The sequence below is a fragment of the Nematolebias whitei genome, chromosome 7, assembly GCF_014905685.2.
Source record: "Nematolebias whitei isolate Nwh7 chromosome 7, NemWhi1, whole genome shotgun sequence".
Taxonomy (NCBI): domain Eukaryota; kingdom Metazoa; phylum Chordata; class Actinopteri; order Cyprinodontiformes; family Rivulidae; genus Nematolebias; species Nematolebias whitei.
The window spans coordinates 34329320-34353854 of record NC_056504.1 but is presented as its reverse complement, the minus strand read 5'-3'; the positions used below and the strand labels follow the sequence as shown (position 1 = coordinate 34353854).

At 37.1% G+C, this 24535-nt stretch overlaps 1 protein-coding gene across 1 annotated transcript in view; it reads right to left on the bottom strand.

Annotated features, from left to right (window-relative positions):
* Positions 1 to 24535, bottom strand: part of LOC119411848 (R3H domain-containing protein 2) — a 62521-nt gene that overhangs the window by 10610 nt on the left and 27376 nt on the right. Inside the window, exons 3-18 of the mRNA XM_037678798.1 lie at positions 20462 to 20617; positions 18784 to 18940; positions 18453 to 18673; positions 17076 to 17117; positions 15706 to 15792; positions 15426 to 15549; positions 14198 to 14276; positions 13987 to 14046; positions 13438 to 13578; positions 12519 to 12627; positions 12248 to 12343; positions 10857 to 10888; positions 9991 to 10044; positions 5529 to 5764; positions 2614 to 2786; positions 1758 to 1856 (exon numbers count right to left, since the gene is read on the bottom strand). Of these exons, the coding sequence (XP_037534726.1) occupies positions 1758 to 1856; positions 2614 to 2786; positions 5529 to 5764; positions 9991 to 10044; positions 10857 to 10888; positions 12248 to 12343; positions 12519 to 12627; positions 13438 to 13578; positions 13987 to 14046; positions 14198 to 14276; positions 15426 to 15549; positions 15706 to 15792; positions 17076 to 17117; positions 18453 to 18611 (1491 nt within the window). The 5' untranslated portion in view covers positions 18612 to 18673; positions 18784 to 18940; positions 20462 to 20617. The remainder of the gene's footprint in view (positions 1 to 1757; positions 1857 to 2613; positions 2787 to 5528; positions 5765 to 9990; positions 10045 to 10856; positions 10889 to 12247; positions 12344 to 12518; positions 12628 to 13437; positions 13579 to 13986; positions 14047 to 14197; positions 14277 to 15425; positions 15550 to 15705; positions 15793 to 17075; positions 17118 to 18452; positions 18674 to 18783; positions 18941 to 20461; positions 20618 to 24535) is intronic.

Here is a 24535-nt window from a genome sequence, read left to right as displayed (position 1 = left end):
CTGTCTAAAAAAGTTAAATCTGGTCCTCTGGACATTCAAAAAAAACCCAAAAACAAAGCAAAACAACAAAAAAATGTAGAAACGTTTCGTCTCTCATCCAAGAGACTTCCTCAGTCTGAGGTGCTGTTTTCAGCTCAGCCTCTTAAATAGCACCTTCTCAGAGTGGATCAACCAGTTTGCTGCTGACAACCAAAACCAGCTGATCACATGCTCAAGAAGGACCATCAGACTAACAATGGATCATTAGCACACTGATGACTGTTTACTGTTCACAGAGGGCTGAGTGATACTAGCAATAACAGCATTGTAAGAGGGGGGCAGTTGAACCCGGAGGCCTCCACCCCTGTTTAATGATGGACGGTTTCTTTTCACAAAGATGGCCTCCTTTACTCCTCTCTCAAACCATCGTTCCTCTCTGTCCAGGATGTGAACATCTTCATCCCTGAAAGAGTGACCGCTGGCCTGGAGATGAGTGTAGACCGCAGAGTCCTGGCCTGATGATGTTGATCTTCTGTGCTGGGCCATCCTTTTGGCCAGTGGCTGTTTTGTTTCCCCGATGTAAGACTGATCACAGCCCTCCTGACACTGAACAGCATACACAACATTACTCTGTTTGTGCCGGGGGACTGGATCTTTGGGATGAACCAGTCTTTGCCGTAATGTATTTTGGGGTTTAAAAGCCACTGGGACGTTATGTTTAGAAAATAAACGTCTCTGTTTCTCTGATACTCCCTCAACATATGGAATGACCACTGGTCTGGGTCTGGGTTCCTCCTTTTCACCTGTTGGCTGACTGGAGTCCTGTTTGGGTTTCTTCTCTGCTTTTAGGAAGGCCCAGTTAGGATATCCACATTGCTCTAGAGCCTGTCTTGTGTGGGATTTCTCCTTCTGCCTGGCTCCTGAGCTAGTGGGGATGCTGTCTGCTCTGTGATACAGAGTCCTGATGACTCCTAACTTGTGCTCCAAAGGGTGATGGGAGTCAAACTGCAAATACTGGTCTGTGTGGGTGGGTTTGCGGTACACCTCAGTTTGCAAATGTCCTCTATCAGAGACTGAGACCTCACAGTCCAAGAAAGCCAACTTGCCATTTTTTTCATCTTCTCGTGTGAACTTGATGTATTTATCCACAGAGTTGATGTGGTCAGTAAAATGTTGGACTTCCTGAGATTTAATTTTAACCCAGGTGTCGTCAACATACCTGAACCAATGACTTGGTGGTGTCCCTGAAAAGGACGTCAAGGCTCTCTTTTCTACCTCCTCCATGTACAGGTTGGCAACAATAGCCGTCAGTGTGCTAATGATCCATTGTTAGGCTGATGGTCCTTCTTGAGCATGTGATCAGCTGGTTTTGGTTGTCAGCAGCAAACTGGTTGATCCACTCTAAGAAGGTGCTATTTAAGAGGCTGAGCTGAAAACAGCACCTCAGACTGAGGAAGTCTCTTGGATGAGAGACAAAACGTTTCTACATTTTTTTGTTGTTTTGCTTTGTTTTTTTTTTTTTTTGAATGTCCAGAGGACCAGATTTAACTTTTTTAGATTTTTCTACCTGGATTATTGAGCATGCATCAGGATACATGTGACTGGTTAAAGCTGCAAAGGAAGAGCTTTTTATAACTGTAGTGAAATACTAATCTAATGCTAATGAAAACAGAACACGTATTTTAGTAGGCTGTCTAAGTTGGACAATGTCAGTCTGGATGTGGTCAGTCATAGAAATGAAAATAATAATGAGTCTAAACTAAAAGAGCCATCAGTACCATTGTGTACTGCTGAGGAGGAGAAACTGGCAGGAGAACCTGGGGACAGGAAGGGCTGGAGTAGGAGACAGGTTGAGAAGGTTGTAGAGACGCCACTGGCTATACACACCGGAAAAGAAAACGGAAATACAGAAGCAAAACATTAGGAAAATAAAGCAAGGCAGAGAGAAGGGCATCAGAAAAAGATGAAAAGTGGAGGAGAAAGATAGGAAAAATGGAGATAATACAATGGGAGACATTTTTCAGGAGCAGAAATGACAGAAATGTAAGAAGTTTTATGTAAATTCATTACAACCTATGCACAAAGCAATGTTTCGCCTACCATTATCCAAGGAGGCACCCTGCCCTGTCAACAGAACCAAGCGTCCCGCCTACCAAATCCCTTCTTTGTGGCAGACAGTTCTGCTACTTCTGGACGAGGAGTGGAGATTGTAGCAGCTCAGATCTAGCATAAGTACCGTAACACATCACTACAACCCCCCTCCCACCACCCCTCATCGACAACTGCTGGCAGTATACCAACGTAACGCCCCGCTGCACCCCCCACCTCCCAGTCGACAAATGCTGATGAGCGCCCGCCCTCTCAAGGCAAGTAACCTAGGGGAAACATTGCAAAGCCAAGTATTACTAAAAAGAAAGCATTAAGCTTTTTTTTCTTTAAGGACTTTTATTCTTTAGTTGAAGACTCTTAAGCGTTACAGCTTCTTTGCAATAATCTGATTTACAACCAAAAGAATCACTTAGTTAAGGCCCCTTTTGGTGATTACATATATTTAACTCAATAGCTCCAATTAGTTCCTCTGTCACTTTACACTATTTTACTAGTTTTGATATGGCCGGTTGTAGAACCTCTTACCTGAGCAATCATGTGGTTACCCATGGGGTGTTGCTGTGGTGTGGGTAGCAGGGCAGTCTGAGGTGGAGCTTGTGCTGGTGGCTGTTGTGGCTGAGATGGGCAGGGAAGCAAGCTACGGCTGGACTGGGAAGCTATGGGTGGGGGGCACACATCTGGACTGACTAGAGGCAAAACTAGTAGTGCAAAGAAAAACAAAATATAAACAGTAAGTAATGCAGAATTTTTGATTAAACAAAGTAACAATAAATAATTTGAATATTTAAAACTAGAACACAACTGATATATCAGTAGTGTCGATATTTTAGGCCAATTTAGGCGTTTGGGGGCATATCGGTATTGGTGATAATTGTCCCATTAGGTGCTGAAATAAACACTGGGCACAAGCCGTGTTGTTACTGGTAAAAGCCGTAATTGTACAGTGTATCCAGCAGAAGGCACATGCAGACTACTGTACAGTCCTTTCAAATTAACTTTCACTTTCAGCACAGCAGAAGTAGTGAGCAATACTGTGTAGCATATTCTGCAGAAAAGAACACTGAAAGTTTATTTTAAATGATCTGTAAAATAAAATAAATAAAAAAATCAACAATAAAAAAAATCTTTTCAATCCTCCAACCTACTTGTCACTAGATACATGCCTCTCAAGTTAGCAAGATAATGTTTAGATAACCTAGAATAGGCTATTGCCTTGTAAACTTTAGCCAGAACAACAAATTTAATGTAGAGGTAAAATGTATCAGTTAGAAATGTAACGTAAAGTTACGTAAACATTAACATAAGTATTTTATCTTCGTCATCGTCAATAAAATGCATTGTCTGAAATCTTTACTTCTCTTCCAAAAAACAACAACAACAAAAAACGCTGCTGCGGTCAGTAGGTCTTCACTGACTGTTGAAACAATGAACATGGATGGGCATTTCTTTGTTTAAATTCTATTTTTGTAACACACTTGATAACTTAATGGTGAATAGTGGAGGATGGGAGATGTGAATGCACGTTAGGAAGACTGTTTCAAGACTTCAAGCGTTAAAACAGGTTTAAAAGTTGCTGTTTACTTAATAATCTTGAGGGTGGACAAAGATTTAAATTTTTCATCCATTATATTAGTTATCTGCATTAGCCTTACTCTCCCAATATCGGTATATGAAACAGCCAAAATTTCCATATTAGTCAGGCTCTATTTAAAACACAACTACACTAGTTGACTAAGAAACAAAGTGAATAAATTTAATGGTGGGGACAGAGCTTGTGTGAATAAAAACTATAAACTTGACTAGGTATAATTTTTGTACAGATTTGCTACAATTCCACATGCTCCTTGATTTTGACATTTTTATCTAAATTGCAAAACAACACATAAGTACAGTTAAAAACAACAACAAATAAAAACCAGATCATTTTTAATATTCAGGAAATTTGGAATAGGTTCACAACAGGTCATAAACAGAATGATGTATTTTGGAGAAAAAATGTTTTACTGTCGTGATACAAAATTATGCCTGAATAAGAAAATAAGATGCTCCTTTTGAATAAACACTGTGTTTGTGTTTTGACTTGTGGGTCTAATGTTGCTATGCTAATTAAGTTATTCACTTTAGTTTATTATGCACATGTTCCAGTCTTCTTTAAAGCGTTTAAACCACAAGAGTTTGACTGCTTGTGTAATGTGTTTTGCTGCATTAAAAAAAAGTGTGAAAATGAGTCATAAGCTTCCTTTGACGTCTCAAGTGCAGAAACTGCAAGGCCTAATTTACACGTCAAATAGCTACTTATAGAGATCACAAAAGTTAAAAAAGGATTAAGATGATGTAATTTTATTGGCAACTCCTAAAATCCTGTTGTGAGTTTCTAACACATTTATAAAGATATGTTTCTGCAGTAAACCTCGTGAACGACTAAACATGTTTCAGACTGTTCAGCTTTCAAGAACGTTCTAAGGACTAGTTCTGGCTTTGAAGTCAAGCACTTATTTTAGAACTTTCATTGATTTTTTTTTTTATGAGTAACCTTTAAATAATCACTAGACCTCATAATACCTTTTGGATTAATGAAACAAATATATGCAACACAAATGAGAAGCAACATAGTCACCTTTTTTTTTCCTCAATAAAATTGCCTATTATAAACATCAAAGTTCATGCTCAAGTCAGGTCATCTGGATGGTTTAGTTTTTTTCTTTAGACATTTCGTTCTTCATCCAAAGGACTTCATCAGGCTGAGGAGCCACAACAAAGTCAGTCCCACAAGCAGCACACTCACATAGAGGGCCAACCAGTTTGCTGGTGATAAGATGGTTACCATTTTACCAAGATGGCCAGGGGACCTGACTTAACTTTGTTGGACATTTACCTGGATTGATGAGCATGAACTTTGATGTTTTGCACCACTTTGGCTATGGCTGCCTCAGAGGAGATGATGGGAGAGAGGGCGGGTCCCAGAAACCATCTTATCAATAGAAAAATTGGTTGGTCCACTATGTGAGTGTGCTGCTTGTGGGACTGAGTTTGTTGTGGTTCCTCGGACCGATGAAATCCTTTGGATGAAGGACGAAACTTCTCAAGAAAAAAAATAAACTGTCCAGATGACCTGACTTAACTTTGTTGGATGCCCATTATAAAGTCCAGTTGAAACTGGGTTCTTACAACATTTACAAATTTTGAAGGATGTTTCCAAAGAATGCTTCAAAGGCAGTAAGGAACATCTAGGAAATTACATTTAATGCCAACATCAAACGGTTTGACAAAAATCAAGTCATCACTAGTAAATTTGGCCTAAAGAAATGTTTATATATATATTTTTTTTTAAATCACGTAATGCATAACGTTTGCTAAAATCTACCTTTATGTTACAAATTACTTGAGGTTTTCTTCTAATGACATTTACAGTAAGTCTTTGTTGTCCCCTCTGTCCTTACCAGAGCGAGAGCCTTTGCAGCTTCCCTGTGATCCTTTGTTGCTGCCAAGGCTATCCCCTCTGGTCAGGATGGAAATACCAGAGAAACTGCTGGCTTTAGTCACAGGTGGCCGGAGGGTGCGGTTGGAACTGTCCGAGTCGGTGCTGCTCCAGGGCCGTGGCTCCAGGCACTTCATGTCACTATCCGTGCTGCTTTGACGACTGCTAGACGCCCGGCTGGAGCTCTCACGGTTCCCTCTAAGAGATGGCAAAACATGGAAAAGATTACACATGTAGAAGGAAAAAAAAGGGAAAAAGTAAAAAGTGGGGGCAAACATTTAAAGTGAAAAAGTTGAGTGAGATATTTGCAAATTGCAAAGGAAAAGAACAGGAAGCTAGAAGAAATTACTCAATAATGTATAAGGATAGATAAGGAGTGTATTTAAAAAAAGGAGGATGTGTGTACTCAAGAACTTAAAGAACAAAGGTGCGTTGATGGAGGTAAAAAAACAAACAAAAAAAAAACAGTAAAGCAGAATAATGTCTTCAACTGCTTGAGAACACACCGAGAGGATTTGGAGAGAACATTTATTAAAGATGCATATTGGGTAGTTCAGGATAACCACAATACAAATGCAGGCGACATACTCATTTTATTTTTTCCAAATTTTTCTAATATATAACCGCACACACATTCACAGAAACAAATCCACTCAAAGGAAAAACAAACATGCGGGGAAAAGAGATGCTTTAAACACCGCCCAGGCTGGAAGTATTTTTCAGTGATGAGATGAGACATACATTCAGAACTGTGACACAGAACACACAATTCACACAAAACATATGCAGAATAAGAACTTGCAAAGCTTATGTGTCAAACATTAAAATCCAAGTAAAACATGTTACTAAAATTCAAAAGGATGACAGATATGACATAACTACGAACACCAAATTTACATAATGACCGTCGCGTATAAGAAGTTATTTTACATCTCAGAATCGCACAACGCCTACAAGATTAACACTTAAATTTTGTTGTGTGAACAATTTTTTGTGTTGTTGTGATACCGTCTCTCTGAGTAAGGGTAGCTGTTAAAACCTATAATCACACTGGAAAAGCAACAAGCACTCTTAAAATTCTGGTTCCTCACAAGTGAGTAATACAAGTCTGTCACATACTAAAATTAGAAAAACTCTTGCATTTGAAAACGTCCTGTATGGCCTCAGCTTACAAAAATCAAATGATGGTAAAATTATTCGTACACAAAAGTCTACAAAGGACTTTGCAGACCTGAATTACTAAAGAAAAAGAGCAGAGGAGAAACAATACTGGAAAAAAGTAGATACATTAACTATGAGCAACTGGTTTTTGTGATCTCATCAGATGGAAAAAATGTAAGAGCTACGATTGTCCCATTTTAAGAAAACAGAAGGGAAATTAAGCTAAAATATCCAAATAGTAATTATTTGATTAGAATAGTAAAACTCCAGAAAAGAGAGTAGTATTTTATGGTGGCTCTGGGTCATAAATATTTCAGATACTTTAATTAATGGAGGATCTATTTTGAGGCCTCACTCTGCACCACCTATTTTAAGGAAGGGTGGGTGCGTCGACATTTTCTGAACATGCTGGCATATTTCGTTTTGCTCTAAAGACAAAGATTATACCAGGTTTAACGAAATGAAAAAAAAAGTGATCCGATTCTGCTCTTGATCACATTTTCAATTCCACTTTCTTCTTACACCACCAGTTACATCTATAAACAAGAAATCTGGATGAGCTGATATTGCTTTTGATCTTTTTTAAATTACAAATTTACAGAAAATAATATTTCATTCAATGGAAGTCAGAAAATTCAGTCTAAGATATTTAGTCTAAGAACATGTATCTTGTGAATGAGTCGAGTTTCCTAGAATGAATTTTATACTTAACTTTATTTTTACAAGAAAAAAACAAAACAACTTGCACAATTTCATTTATTTTAAAGATGGTGTCATAATTTGACATTTTCCCAAAAAGTACAAAATGTACAGCTGCATCATTCAAAGCTTGTTAATGACAAGAAAAGTACAAAACAAATTAAAAGTTAAAATTTATAAAATGATCAAGAAGGCTCATGTCTTCAACCACGCAAATCTATTTTGTCATAAACGGAAAAAGGCTTGCAACCTGTTCTTACCAAACAAAAAACATTGTTTCTCATGCCTATAAAATATGCATCAGTGGCTAAGTATTTATTGAATTTCTGTTGTTTTTGAATAAATAAACTATTTTTCCTGCAAAAGCAACATTATTTTTTCATGTGTACTCTGTGAAATGTAAGTAAACAATGAAACAAATCTTAGCCTGTATCTATCTATCTAGCAAATAATCTGATTAGTAGAAATAGTAAACTTTGAGCACTGGCTGTGTGCATGCATGTGTGTCAAAATGAACTTATTAAAAGATCCAAAACACCAATGGATAAATGCCTTCTGGTAAAAGCATATGGCAAGGTCTGAAATACCCAAAACTTGATGTTACTCTCTTGAATATAGAAGACTAGAAAGACAGTAGTAGTTACTGCCAGACAGTTGGGTTGTATCTGAGATTCGGCCAAGATTTTGAATCTTGTCGGTGACAGGATATCCCACAATCAGTGAATGTAATGTTTTGAGACGTGCTAGAAAGAAGTCTGATCTTGCATGTGTTGTACTTAATGAATCAGCTATGCCAGATAAAAAAATACAGATACATAACTTATGTATCGTGGTCGTCCTAATGGTTTAAAAATCAGACACGGCCTAAGGCATAATGGTGATACTGGAACAAAGGCATGATGACCATCTCACAGTGCGAATGCTGCTACAAACTGTAAACTCAACAACTGATAGGAAAGGAGTAAGACAAGAGACGCTGACCAATGCAACACTAGTGCAACTGTGAAAAAAAAATGAATGCATGCCTAGTTCTGGAGTGTGCACTAAATTAAAAAAGCAGATGAGGTAAAAGATGTAAAATGAAATATTAGATAACCTAACAAAATAAAACAATATTAACAGGGTAGTGTAAAAGGCCATTTTTGTATTATGAGCTCTCAATCTGTGGTCATAACTACCGTACTTTCCGGTGTATAAGCTGCTACTCTTTTCACGTTTTCACATGCTTTGAACAGCCTATACAATGCTGTGACTAATTTATGACTTATATTTTTTTGACAGGCTAACAAGCTTCATGCCGCCAAAATATTTAGCCTCGTCACACCCGGGCGCTCACATAGCACATCTCTCTTGAGGGGTGGGTCCTCGTGACTCAATGAGACTACCTGTATATATGTTCTGAAAAACAAACTGGTACGTATTTAATTAAAAATGTTAAATAACTTTCTGTGTAAATATCTCATAGTACAACGTGAACACCTGTGGCTTCTACACTGGCATGGCTTATATATGTACAAATTTTTATTTTTTTATTTAGTGTGTGCAGCTTATACTCGGGTGCGCTATATATATATATATATATATATATATATATTTACGGTACACTAAATGAGAGGAAATAAGGAAAGAAAAGTCATGCAGTGTGGCTTTTGATTAGGTAGGTATTATTACTGTAAAGTCTACATAGTGCACATTACACAAATTAAACTTATAAGATTACTTGGTCTTATCCTGATGCATGCTCAACAATCCAGGTAGAAACATCTAAAAAAGTTAAGTCTGGTCCTCTGGACATTCAAAAAACAAAACAAACAAACAAAAAAAAAGTTGAAAAGTTTCATCTTTCGTGTCTTCTTCACTGAAGAAGTCTTTCGGATGAACAACAAAACATTTCTACCTTTTTTTGGTTTGTTTTGTTTTTTGAATGTCCAGAGGATCAGACTTAACATTTTTAGATTACTTGGTCTTGTTTGGTCATAATGTTTTCGATAGTATTTAAGTTTTTTTGAGTGAAAGTCTGCAAAATATAGAAATTTCCAAAGTCTCTTAAATTGTTTTGAATGTTTCAATATTCCACAAGATTTTAGAGAAGAAAATGTTTTGTTAACGAAAGCATAATCAGCAAAACTGAAAACAAAATTAGCAAAGAGCTGCCAATTTACACATAAATTGTGTAAATTAAATCTACATTTCTTGCTTTCAGCTCAAATTCACTTCAGTTTTAGAATTAGTATCAGCACATTTTTATGCACTAATATGCACCAACTAACAAAATCGTCATGATAATGTCAACCACAAAACAGGTTACTTGTGAAAGTGATGTAGTCAACTTGGATAAAAATGTGGCTAATGGTGAATAGGTGAAGTATGTTAATCAATTTCCAGGGAAACCACAAAGCGGCCATGCATGAGCCATTGGAGGCTCCACGGTGCAATGCCAGGATAACCATTTATCAGCCGATTACATCAAGCAAAGATAATCATCACAACCACCACTGTCATCACCAAACCACTTTCAAAAATGGGCATAGCAGCACACTCGTCAGTTAGCAGCACCCCAGTACCTAAAAATCTGCCTCCTCTTTTGAGAGCTAGAGCAGTAGCCCTCAGTGGAAAGTCTGTTGGGGTTAACATTAGGAGAAAACGCTCAAGTTACAAGCTGATTGAAGAACAGGAGAAGGTTGAAAGAAAACTGAGGGAGGAAAAAAAGCTGGGAGGTAGTGGTAGTTACAGTGGAAAACATTTACTCCTGGAAAAAAAATGGGGGTGAAAAGCAAACAAGGCAGAAATTTGACTCATGGTTGCCTGTGCTTCTTCTTTGTCTCCCTCCCAGCATATTAGGCCCTTATCTTTCAAGCAGAAAGGTTAGGTTGTGTAGGGCTGGACGATGAATGTAACTGCTGTGTGAGCCAAATCATTTTCACATCAACGCAATTCTACTCTTTTAATTTTTAAATACTTTGTCTAATGCTCATTATTGTTGAATTTAAAAAAAAGAAGTAAATTTTAAATTAAATTTTAAAAATCTATATATAAAACAAATTAACCAATATATTCTATGTAAAATTCGAATTGTTTATATAGATGCCCACCTTGCAAATAATAAAAATAAATAATAATAAAGTGATATGTGTTGTCTTCATTGTATGTTCCCATACAAAGACTAAATTGGCTCTCTGCATTTAACCCATCGCACCTGGGACACACCCAGGTGGAGCACTGGGCAGCTATGTAAGCGCCCGGGGAGCAGAGACACCACGAAACGCGCAATGACCAGGACGTTCGGGTCCCGAGTCGGCTGCCCTGCCCCTACACCATCTCGGCCCCAAATGAAAAACAAATTAAAAAAACTATTATTTATTAAGGCGGTGTAGCTAACGGTGTCTTTAGAAACAAACTCTTAAATATCCGATGAAATTAGTTATCTTACCTGTTGTCATTGATGTATCCATTCTGAGACGACTGTAAAAAGAAAGACACCTGCACATTATGAAATGTGTTGTTATTTAAGGAGCCAAAATTTCTGTTTCATATTCAACACTTATTCAAATGCCTACAAATGCCTTCTTACTGAAAGGTTACAGAGTGTCAACAACTACAATTTTCAAACTTGATTCTGATTTCTGACTACAAAACTGATTCAGATTTAGCTTAAATTAAAATTTTCTTCAATAATTGTGTATACCAGCAGGGTAAAACATATTTACATTTTTATTTAAACAAATTCACTCTAGGTTAATGACATGAGTTAACTTTTACATATCCTTCAAACTGAAGTATGTTACAGGGATTTCTCTTTGTCAGGACAAAATTTAAACAGTGTTCTAGCTTAATGTAGAGATGCAATTTAAGAAAATATAAATCAACCTTAGTGAAAAATAACTATATAAAAGAATTGTTTGTGCACCAGATCATAGACTTATACCCCCTTTGTATGTTTTTCCCAAATAAATGCAACAAATATTGGAATCACGTACAGTAGTACCTCGTTACTTCACGGTTCGACTTTTGCAGACTTGCTCTTTCACAGTTTTTCAGCGATTGTCAACTTTAATATTACTCATGTGATTGGGATGGTATAAGATAAAAAGTTAACGGAAAAAAAAAAACTTCAGACAGGTGCCGCCATTATGTAGTTTTCTTTCAATGAGCCTACACTGTAAATCTAGTCAAAGAACTATGCTACCCAGACGCCAACAGTGCTTCCGAATACGGCTTTCTGCAGAAATGAAGGGAAAGTTTGATCCGATCCGAACCAGACTAAAAAGTTTGGCCCTTATTCATAGTGACTTCGGCGCTCAGTGGATGCAGAGAGCTGTACAGAACTGACCAAGAATTGGATCAGGACGACTTCCAGCCTCATCAGTCAATCTGAGTGCTGCTTGCCAGCACATAAAGCCTCTCAAAAGCGTCTTGGTGCTCAACAGCTGCAGAGAGCAGATCAGAGCCCGACCAGAACCAAAGCAAGGCTGGCAAGTACCCATATAAAATTTTGCAGTAGCTACCGTACAGTACGTATACATATGTTGTTAAAATTATGTAGGTTTAAGAGCTTAGAACATTGCAAGAGTGTGGCAAGGCCTTAAAATATATATAAATACTAAAATAAATATAGTGTTCCTACTTCGCGGGTTTTCACCTATTGCGGGGGTGTGTGGAACGCAACCACCATGATCATCGAGGGACTACTGTAATTACAATTATGGTACTTAAGCTTAAAATCTGGGAAGAAAAGTACAAATACAAAATAGCCTAAAATGAATCGTAAGCTAACTAAAATCAGTGCTTGTTGCTGCTGCTAAGTCCAGGGTCAATACTTACTTCTCGGGCAAAGATCCGGTCTCGTACCCGCTGATACTCTTCTTCTCTCTCTTCAATGGACTTGCTACGCCTCCCGTCCTGCAGTGGCACACGAATCTAACATTTGGGAAGAGAACAATCAAAAAGTTAAATCTACCTAAAAAAGCTGCTATGCTAATATATCTCATCTTAAAATCTCTGATGAATAAAAAAAAAACTTTTTTTAAATCACCTTATAAAAGCAGCAGTGTGCCAAAAAGCTAAATGTCTGTTTAGAAAACAATGAACCTACCTGATTATCATCTTTGTCCATACTAGCATCATCTCTTTTAAGAATGAATTTCTTTTGAAAGTCCATATTACGCTCATCCTTGATGTGTTCAGAGAACCTTTGTTCTGGGCTGTAAAAACAACAATTAAATAAAATGTTCTTCAAAAAGCTTAATAAAATCTGCACAGTGTTTGGTAAGGGAAAAAAAGTCCAATTTTAATATTTAAAAGCTGTTTAACATTCAGTTCACAACTGGACATTGATAAATCAAATCTTTCCAGAGTTTTGTTAGGTTTTTTTCTTGACATCTTCATCATTCTAAATTGTATCCTTCAACTGATATGAAAAGACCTTAAAAAAAAAAAAAAAAAAAAATTATATATATATATATATATATATATATATATATATATATAATTAGTTAAAAAACAAGTTTGTAAGGCATTTAAACTAATCCTAACCAAGATGTTCAAGAACTAATGATAAAATTGGTCACTTCATCACTGAGGCTGCACAACGAGACTTTTTTGTTTCGTCAAATGCTACTGCTGTGTCAAACCTTGTGCTTTTATTTTAGTTAAGTATTTACATACAGACTAGCCTACTGTATTTTACTGTTATTTTGTTTTTGCTTTCCCTGTCCTAACACATAAGCTACAATTACCTATTACTACATATGAACTCTTGCAACTGCATGTACTTTAATCTTGGCATTAAGATTAATTTGCATATATTAGTTCATAGCAATCTATTTTACTGCCACTTTAAACATTTCATTAGACTTTTTAATTGGAAAAATCTAAATCAGTTATGGGATTTTAATGATTTTATTTCTTACTTTGTTGCAAGTTAAATTTGTGCCTCATGCATGTTGAAACAAAAGCAAACAGATAACCTTCAAACACATGGGAATTGTTGAATGGGTTCATAGAGCTCTCACATGCGTGTGTTGCCCGTCTTGTTGATGATGACAGCCTTCCCTGTCTGATCTACATTGTGATCCATGCCGAAGTAGGCAGCCACACGATGCAGCAGCATTCGATGATAGGAAGTCATCTGAGGAAACTTCTTATACTGGTTACTGCAGGGGAAAAGTTTTTTTTAGGCACATTTCAAAATAATTCTGTACTGCCAAATACTGATTTTCTTACATCTTAATGTTGTAATTTTTTTATTTTTATATGGGGTTATTTTGGAAAGTGAAATTACATAATTCAATGCAATTCCTTTTTTGTGACACTTTTTTTTCCTAAGTGAGTTATGTATGTATGTGGATTCTGTGGATATATTTTTTAGAAACACAATTACCAAAGTCTAATAACACTATTTTGTTACAAGGGAACAAACTTAAATAATACATTCACAACTATACAAGCTGTCTGCTTTACCCTGATAAGTGTCTTATTACAAGTTGACATTCAATTTATTGAAACAAAAAGCAGGCGAGTTAAATTTAGGTACAAACGACTGTTATGAAGACTAGGCTTACTTGTTGTCGTTAATAAACTCCAGGATATCTTGTTCTAGTTTAAGCAGCATCATTCGATCCCTAGTGGGTACAAAAAAGAAAGAGAGATAGAAGAGGAAGTTACTGGAAACAGAATTTTAGTGAAGTAAACCGATCAAAAACAATTCTATCAAAGATGGTATTATTTAAAGATTAATAGTACTGTTTTAAATATAGGCAGATGTGATGATACCTGGGATTGTTTTTCAGTGTGTTGACCAAAAATTCATGGACATCAATGCCTGTGGAGTCAGTGTATTCCTGACTGGAGTCTAAGAAAAAAAAAAAAAGGGGGGGGGGGGGGGGAGAAGATAAAAACATAAATAAATGTTTTTTAAGTCACAATGTTAAAATTAAAAAAAAAATCCTTTCCATTTAGGACTGAAATGCTCAGAATCTAATCCCAAAACTGCATCTCAACACCTCAGTAATGACATGCCAAGCTATTCAGAAGAAAAAAAAATGTGAAAAGCAAATAGTAAGAGCTAGCTGGTTTACCAGGTGTACACACACTACACGCAAATGCAATCTTCAGGGGAACATTTTCCACTACATTAGATAGTTAGATGATTAATCTCATCTCTGCTGCTCTCAGTTTAATAACTGAGGGGCCTAGCAGAAAAACAATAAGGCATGCAATTAAAAAAATAAATAAATGGAGGGACCTTGTTTTTTGAAGACTCTATTCTGAATTCTTTGTAGCTTGGTTATTATGAAACAAATTATAACAGCACAGAAGACAAAATGTTTTTACTTATTTATCTAACAGAGGGCACTGCTTGACTAGTGATGTTATTTAACAGTGAAAGCCGTAGAAAGTACAATATGTATTAAAACGCTGATAATTTGGTATCAGTTGATATTTAGACGAGATACCGGTACGTTGTAAGATTGTGGGACATGATCAGTGCTTGAAAAATAGTTTGGTCTTTTTCTCCCCCCTCCAGGCTCTTACAGTCATACGAAGCAGAAACATCACCTACATTTAAAAAAAAATTATAATTGATTTAAGTATTTCTTAATGACCCATGAGAAGTTTGAAGCATTGATCTGTAGTGATATCTTTTCCAAATACAATTTGTTTTTCACACACTTTTCTTGTTTTGGTGTTATCAGGATGTTTTTGTGGGTTGTGACCTTGATGCCAAGGGTGAGTAGACTTCAGTCAATGGAGCTAGCTTGCACAAACAAAAACAAACATGAAAATAACTAGTAAGTGAGTGGAGTAAAACATGTTAGAATATTAAAACTGGGACATCCATTGCCAGTTGTCTTTCCTCTTGATGATTGAGAAACATGTTTAAGGACATGTTGCATACTGGCCTAAAGGCTAAAACACAAATGTGTCATCCAGTCTCAGAGGAGTAAGAAGGAATGAAGTCTTCTTAAACATCAGCTACTTCCACAAAATTTTTATTTACCACGCGACAACATCTTTCGAGGAGTCTTGTCCTTCTTCTCTTTTTCTTCATTTTCATACTCGTCCTTTGAGGACTTTTCCTCTTCTTTGTCTGATGGGCAGCTGATGTGAAGTTGAATGATATCCTATAACAAAAACCACATTCCATAACATATACATTTTTTAAAATAGATACAAAGATGCTTTAATGATGTGAAGTAAATAGCACACAAACAACTGTAAGCTTGTACAGCTTAACAAGGGATAAAGGTTGTTAGGTATGGTTAGAAGAGAAAAAGTACCGATTCTGGAGGTCCATCGTTGGAGAACGGACCACAGGACTCTTCACATACTGCCAAACTCCGTACCAGCTTCACTTTGGCATTAGACTGCAACATATTCAAATTATGTCATCTATAAAACTGCTTTAAAAACTTTTCATACAGAAATATGTTTACTATATTTAATAAAGAAAAACTGAAAATATTGGCTACGTATACTGCATGTTCATTGAAAATACTGTAGAAAAAGGTCATTTGTTATTTTTCTCAAGAAGTAAAAATATGAAATACATTGGTACTGATTTTGTGCATATCTAAAATATTTATGTTTGCAAAATCAAATGTTAATTAAACGCAAGGTTTTTAAAAATGTTATTTCTCATTTCTGTCACAAACTGCCTGTATGACTTTGTCTTATATAAAAAAAAAGACAACTTTGTTTAAGACTTAGGTTTTCATAAGATTTTAAAACTTATTTCAAACCCTAAAGAAACTTTTAGATTTTCTTTAAAAATAGAAGAGCTGAAAAACAAGATTGCAAATTGATAAGAAAAAGAAAGTCACTGTGAATTATGTAATGAAACCATGAGCACAGTAAAACTAGGGCAACTCAACTCCAAAAAAATAAATGCTTACAATGACTATTTGATCTCCCACCCCCCAGACATTATTATAAGTATGATTTGTTCCATTAGAAAAACTATGTTAGGTTTGTTAAATAAAAACAAAATAAAATGATGTTGATGGTTTGCTAACAGACCAGTAAACATTATGTAAGTGTAATTTAAAACTGGTGCAGTGCAGTACCTTACATAAATGATTCAATTTGTATCATGGTATTCATATCGTTCAGTCATCAACTAATTCATTTTAACGTAACTGATTATGTTGCATTCATAAAGCCCTAATAATGTCACTAGCACATTTACTCTTAACTTCCCTGTGAAAACCAGATATTTGGCATATCTATGATATGAAGAAAAGCAGTTTACTAATGCAAAATATAAATTTAAAACTGGTTGCTCTCCTTTAAAATACACCAAAAAGTGTTTATTACAAAGAGCAGGAAAAGGAAACTCTAAAAATCCAAAAAAAGTTAAATCTGGTCCTCTGGACATTCAAAAAACAAAGAAAAAAAATGTAGAAACGTTTCGTCTCATCTGAAAGACTTCCTCAGTCTGAGGAACTTCTCATGGAAGTCCAGAGACTGAGAAAGTCTTTCGGATGAGAGACGAAACGTTTCTACATTTTTTTTGCTTTGTTTTTTTCTTTTTGAATGTCCAGAGGACCAGATTGAACTTTTTTGGATTTTTCTACCTGGATTATTGAGCATTCATCAGGAAACTCTAAAAAGAAATGTATCTCACTTATAAACAAATACAGTCGCTTACCTTGGCCCTTTTTCTGCCATGACTGTGGTTAGGAGGTCGTTTCTAGAAATATACACAACCAACATAAGGATTTTACTGATAAGGTGCAAATAAAATGTCTTAAAGAAATTCAGCAACAGTTTATGCAGCATCAACATCAAATGCACCCAATTGAGAAGAGACAACAATTAATAAATAATATAGAAGTACAGATTTCTTTTGTTCAGAAAATTCACAATAAAATAAGGAGCAAAAAATGTATCAAATTAAGTTTAGTTTGACAAAAAAAATTGTGCTATACATCACAAGCATGGGTTGAAGCTCATAGAAATTGTATTTACATGCATCTTTAAATTTCCCCTGCAGACTTTTAGTCTTAAACCTACAACCCCCTAAAGTTATTTTTGAAACTTTTTATCCCATTGCAGTAATTCAGTCTCTAGTGTAGAAGGCATACATATAATTTATCAACACTTTTGACCTCTAAAATAATTTTATAAAAAGCTGATTTATCTACAACCTCAAAAAAAAGAAAATAAATATAAGAAATATATGCAGTACATATGCATGCATATTGCATGCACACATGCATACTTTTAAACAAAGGGGCCACTAAAACAGGTATAACAGGTCTCTCTCATAAATGAGTCCTCAAAGCTCAATGGGAAAGAACCTGTATAAAGGTTGAATTAAAAAAAATTGTGATTTTTAAAATCTTATGCTTTTCTCTTCTTGTCTCTGATCTCCAAATGCTGCTTAATTGGATGACAGCTCATCATCACCTAGTCACACACAAGAGCACATAAGATGTAGCTTCAAAGCAAAAAAACAGTCAAAAACCCAACTGACTTTTGGTAATGTCTTATTCAACTTGGAGTGAAAAACACCTGGCATGCCAAATTAGAAAAAAAAGACCCCAGATTTAAAAAAGAATGGCCAATTTAAATCCCTACTGAATAAATACATATTTTTTTTATGATTCAAGATGATCCAACCAACACAAAACTTTTATTATACTGGTTACCATATTAGTATTGTTTTTGGTAGTGAAATTTTATTGAGGAGTAGAATCATGACCTTTATTCTGCCAAGTATAAAAATTCTGCTAGGCAAATAGAAGAAGTACTGAGTTTATTACAGTACCTGTAAATGAGCAAGTTATGTTTACTATTTGTCATACGCAGGTTAACACAAGGTTAACAGTACAATGAAATGTTCAGGATGAGAAGAACCGATTTGACTCGCTAACAACAAAGAACAAACGAGAAAATACTACAGCATGCAATAAGGGTAAAAAATAAAGTACCAAAAAGTGAAAAAGTAAATATAATATTTACAAGGTCCTAAAGAGCAATGGTCTATAGTTTCTGCAATCATTTATATTGTAGATATCCCCACCTGTAAATCCTGGGGGGAGCTTTCTTCTGGCTCCAAGCCTTCTCCTGTCCCATCCTTTGTACCCTGTGGTTGGGGGGAGGTTTTGCCTCGGCTGCAGGGCTCGATATGTGGCCCATTCTCTCCCTCCTGCTGGATGTCTGTTGTCAGGCTCACTGACATCTTCTTAGGGGAGGGGAGAGGGTGGGAGTGGGGAGGGGGTTGGGTGGAGGACCCAGGAGTGGCTGTGAGAGAGAAAAAAGAAATGGCATCAGAGAAAAATTCTGGATTCAGACAAAACAAAATTTTAATCCATAAAGAGAGCGAAACAGAGACAGTATTACTTCAACATTACCTGTGGGTGGTACCAGGTCTATGCTGGATTATGAACAGCGAGTGTGGAAAGGAACCACAGACAAAAGTTGAGTTAGACCCACTAAGGTAGTGTACTGGAGTGGGCTGCAGCAGGGTGCGAAGAACAGTCCATAGCAAGCCTTAGCCAGGGGATATGGCTGCAAGACAGAAACACACCAAAGCAGAAAAAAAAAATAATAATTTGCTGTTTAAACATATTCATTTATTAATATTAATATTAAAATATACATTTATATTAAATTCATATTTATAAAAAATATTCCATTGTATATGTTTAAATGAAGCAACTTCCTTTTAAACTGTACAGATAAAAACTTTTCTTGTAACATCCAAAAAAAGTTCAATCTGGTCCTCTGGACATTCAAAAAAAACAAAAAACAAAACAAAGCAAAAAAATGTAGAAACGTTTCGTCTCTCATCCAAGAGACTTCCTCAGTCTGAGGTGCTGTTTTCAGCTCAGTCTCTTAAATAGCACCTTCTCAGAGTGGATCAACCAGTTTTGCTGCTGACAACCAAAACCAGCTGATCACATGCTCAAGAAGGACCATCAGCCTAACAATGGATCATTAGCACACTGATGGCTGTTTACTATTCACAGAGGGCTGAGTGATACTAGCAATCACAGCATTGTAAGAGGGGGACAGTTGAACCCAGAGGCCTCCACCCCTGTTTAACGATGGACGATTTCTTTTCACAAAGATGGCCTCCTTTACTCTTCTCTCAAACCATCGTTCCTCTCTGTCCAGGATGTGAACATCTTCATCCCTGAAAGAGTGACCGCTGGCCTGGAGATGAGTGTAGACCGCAGAATCCTGGCCTGATGATGTTGATCTTCTGTGCTGGGCCATCCTTTTGGCCCAGCACAGAAGGCTAGTTTGGCTAGTATCACTCAGCCCTCTGTGAATAGTAAACAGGCATCAGTGTGCTAATGATCCATTGTTAGGCTGATGGTCCTTCTTGAGCATGTGATCAGCTGGTTTTGGTTGTCAGCAGCAAAATGGTTGATCCACTCTGAGAAGGTGCTATTTAAGAGACTGAGCTGAATACAGCACCTCAGACTGAGGAAGTCTCTTGGATGAGAGACGAAACGTTTCTATATATTTTTTTGCTTTGTTTTGTTTTTTGGTTTTTTTTGAATGTCCAGAGGACCAGATTGAACTTTTTTGGATTTTTCTACCTGGATTATTGAGCATGCATCAGGGTATTTTCTTGTAACAGACACAGATTTATAATAATTAAAAAAACTAACAGTAATGTTGTCATTTATGTTAAACATTTTACTGTCCATTTTACAACACTGCAGTTACATAGGTTTAATTTTATCTTATTCATTTAAATTGGATTTTTTTTTTTGAAATTGTAAATCTTAGAGGCAATATCAAAATATAATTTAGACACTAGTATTAACAGCTTTTAAATAATCTTTTTTTGATTATTTCAAAACAAAATAAAAAATGCACTAGTGTTAATGAAAAGTTATAGATATGATCACTTTGGTAAAAAATAAATAAAAAAGAAAGAAAATAATTACTTTAAATGCATATTTCATATTATGGGAAGAAAAAAAAAAAGATGCTCCAAAAAGACACGTTTTTAGGAAAATAGTAACAATAGCATGCACAAAACAAATACAAATATGAAAAAATATATATATTTACAGCGATCAGGTGAAATGAAGAGGCAGCGGTATGCCAGCCAGAGAGGAAGGAAGGGAGACACCAACAGGCCAAGCACCACCTTAGAGGTCGTCTAGGGCCTCTCTTCTCTGCCTTCGGCTTACTGCAGGAGCATGGTGTTGCCTACAGTCTGGAGCCCTGCACACCATAAGCAGAGGAGGAAGACACGAATGACGTCATGTTTCACACACTGCGTGACTCATCACTGCTGCTGCTGCTGCTAATCCTGGCAGGGAGGAAGAAAGAGCAGCTGAGAGCTCAGAGCTTACTGGGACATGGCTTTTGAAAACAGCCACCCAAATTTTCAATTGTTCGTTCGTTTTACACTATTATTATTGAATTAACATGTTTTTACAGTGTGTGCGTATTGCTCTTGAAAAATCGGCATGCTCTTTTCAAATAAGATAATTAAAATCTTAAAAATGTCCTTAACAAGAAACTTTCATTGTGGTGAAGAGGGAGTTGAGCTGCATGGTGAAGATCTCCATTTATCAGTCTGTCTAAAATCCCACCCTCACTTATATTCACAAACTGTGGATAGTGACTGAAAGAAAGACATCAAAGATGCAGGCGGTTAAAATGAATTTTCTCATCTGCATAGCTGGGTTTTCCTTTAGAGATAGGGTAAGAAGTTCAGTTATCCAGGAGAAGAGCCACTGCTGCTCCTCCACATTAAGAAGAGCCAGATGAGGTGGTTTGGGCATGTGGTAAGAATGAATTCCTAAGATGTTCCTGGCATGTACAGCTAGGAGGAGACCACAGGAAAGACCCAGGACATGGTGGAGAAACCATGTGTCTCAGCTGACCTGGGATCACTTTGAAATCTCCCAGAAGTGCCGGAAGAGGTGGCTGTGAAGGAGATGTCTGGGCCATCCGGCTCAATCTGTTGCCCTTGTGAACAAGCATCACAAAATGTATGAACCACATTCATTAAAGCCATGTGCACTAAAATTATAGATTCATGTAGCATCTGTTAAAGTTGCCTCTCAGTACTTTGTAAAAGCAAAGTAGCCTAGAGAATATCTTCATATTTTTTCTTTTCGGTATCTAAACATCACTTTTTCTCATTTTTCTTCACAAAGACTCAATTAAAGTCAAAAAGACAAAGTTTTAGATTATAACTAAAGTTAGATCAGAGCTATCTAGCCAGAGCTCAGATAATTCATTAACTTTTTATCCAAACTTTTATAACAACAAAAACACTGCCACAACCACATTGAGTCATTCATAATTCGAATTTATATCATTCACAAAAAGTTGTGACTTGATGGTCAATGGTGCCTGTCGCAGCAGCATCCAAAAGACCAGCTGGTGAACACCAGGAGTGATGGGGGCTGTTAAAATAAATAAAGAGGCCTTCAGGACTTGGGTGTCCCGGAGGACTCCTGATGCAGCTTATAGGTATAGCGTGGCCAGAAGGACTGCAGCTTGGGTGATTGCAGTTGCAAAAACTTGGGGATTGGAGGAATTTGGGGAGGGCATTGGCTGGCCTCGAGGATGTTCCGGCAAACAGTTTGGCGACTCATAAAAGGAAAGCAGGCCCCTTCCCATGCTGTGTTTGGTTTGGGCGGGGGACTACTGACCCACACTGAGGATATTGTTGAGAGGTGGAAGAAACACTATGAAAATCTCCTAAATCCACTCACCATGTTCATTTTGTGGAGGCAGAATCTGAGGACTCGAGGAAAAACAAGTCCAATACCATGAGAGGTCATTGAGGTAGTTTAAAAGATCCTCGGTGGCAGGGCGCCGAGGATGAACGAGATTCACCCCCGAGATGCTAAAGGCTCTGGATGTTGTGGGGCTGTCATGGATGACATCTCTTCAATGTTGCATGGAGGACTGGGACAATGCCTGTGGATCTGCAAACCAGGGTGGTGGTTCCCATTTTTAAAATGGGAGATTGGAGAGCGTGATCCAATTATTGTGTGATCACACTTCTTGCCCTCCCTGGAAAAGTTTACTCCAGGGTGCTGGAAGGAAAGCTCTCACCAACTGTCAAACTTCTGATTCAGGAGTAACAGTGTGACTTCCATCCTGGTCATGGAACAGTGGACCAGATCTTCACCTTCGCAGAGTTGCTAAGGGGGTCATGGGAGTTTGCCTCTCTGATCTACATCCGTACATGCAGCTCCTCCAAGTCTGAGGCCATGGTTCTCAACTGGAAACTGATGGAATGCACCCTCCGAACCGAGGGGGAGACTTTGCCTCAGGTGGAGGAGTTTAAGTATTTGGATGTCTTGTTCACAAGTGATGGAAGGAAGGAGCGGGAGATGGATTGACTGATTGGGGCCTCGTTCTCAGTAATGATGGCAATGCTTTGGTCGGTCGTAGTGAAGAAAGAGCTGGGTCAAAAGGCAAATCTCTCAATTTACTTTGTTGACTGAAAGAATGACATCCCGGATACAAGCGGACAAAATGGATTTCCTTTGCTTAGTGAGCAGGCTCAGTCTTAGAGATACGATGAGGAGCTCCATCATTCGGAGGGTGCTCAGAGAAAAGCTCCTGCTTCTCCTCATCAAAAGGAGTTAATAGAGGTGGTTTGGTCATTTGATTAGAATGCCTCAGGGATGCCTCCCTTTAGAGGTTTTCTAGGCATGTACCACTGGTAGAGGCCCCAGGGAGGACCCAGAAAATACTGGAGGGATTGTGCATCTTCTCTGGCCTGGAAACATCTTGGGGTCCCCCCAAAACATAATAAAAAATGTCACTGGGGAGAGGAATGTCTGGGTTTCTAACAAGGATGAGTCAGGTCCTCAAACTTATTAGATTTATGGAACTGGATTATTGAGCATGCATCAGGATGTCTGGGTTTTTCTCCTGGACAATGTTGCCTCTGTGACCAGACAACAGATAAGTGGTAGAAGATGAATATAAAGACACAAAGTTTATGAATGATAACTATCAATAGCACATTTATTACAACAACTGTTTTTTTGACTACATTTGGATTCTTCTGATCTACCTTTTTCTAAAATAAAAATGACAGCCTTACAAACTACTAACTATTAGAGACGTGCAAGTATGATGTCACCAACAAAAATTACGATATGCTCTCCAAGTCTATATTTTTCCAGGTCAAAAGGTTAAAAAAATATGTATTTCCTTGTTAAAATCGTGAAAAAATGTGTTTATCCAGCAAGAATAAAATAATGCAATAGTTTGATGAAGCTCAAGTGAGAGCAAACTTAGGCATCTGATGTTTAATGGCCAACATGTATAAATGCAGCAAGAGCAACTGACTGTAAAGTTCTGTCAGTAGCATTATGCTGCACTATAAGATGTGGGAACAAGTGAGACAGGGATTTCCAGTGAAGGAAAGACCTAGGCAATGCAGCAGGAATAACGTCACCAGCAGCAGCATTACATCACTGACCAGAACACCCACACACTCCAAACTTGCTTTGCTTGCATAAACCTACCACAGATCTGCTGTAATGTAGTTCTGACTCAGTCATTTCAAAATGGCACTGGTAGCGCACTGTGTATTCTATCATAAACAAGTGAATAGTTTTGAACAACAAACTAACAATTATTCATTTGAAATGTCAGCTACAAATTTGATTAAAGGAGCACTGTCTTGGCTTAATGATCAGGAGGTGCTGTAAACAACTCTGAAAAATAGAAACAGTAGTGAGATATTTATGAATAAACCAGATCCTCCTCCTTTTCCTCCTATGTTTTTTTAGTTCTGTCATCAACACTCCACAGCTTCCCTCAACACACACACACACACAATGCAACCCACAGTGTTGTCAAGGAGATGAGAACGTCATTTGATTTGAGTGAGTAAAGTGAGAAGAAAAAAGAAAAATAATATTTAATAAGCACTTGGATAAGCAATAGGAGTGTGTAAAGACTGAAGATAATGCAAAGATATAAGTAGGGTGGGAATCTTCAGGAACCTCAAGATTTTTTTTTTTTCTTGAAAAAAAAAAAAAAAAAAAAAGGAACCTCAAGATTTGACAATGGTTCAGAGGGGTTTTGCAATTATAAAACTAATGAGAGTGAGTGAGTGAGTGAGTGAGTGAGTGAGTGAGTGAGTGAGTGAGTGAG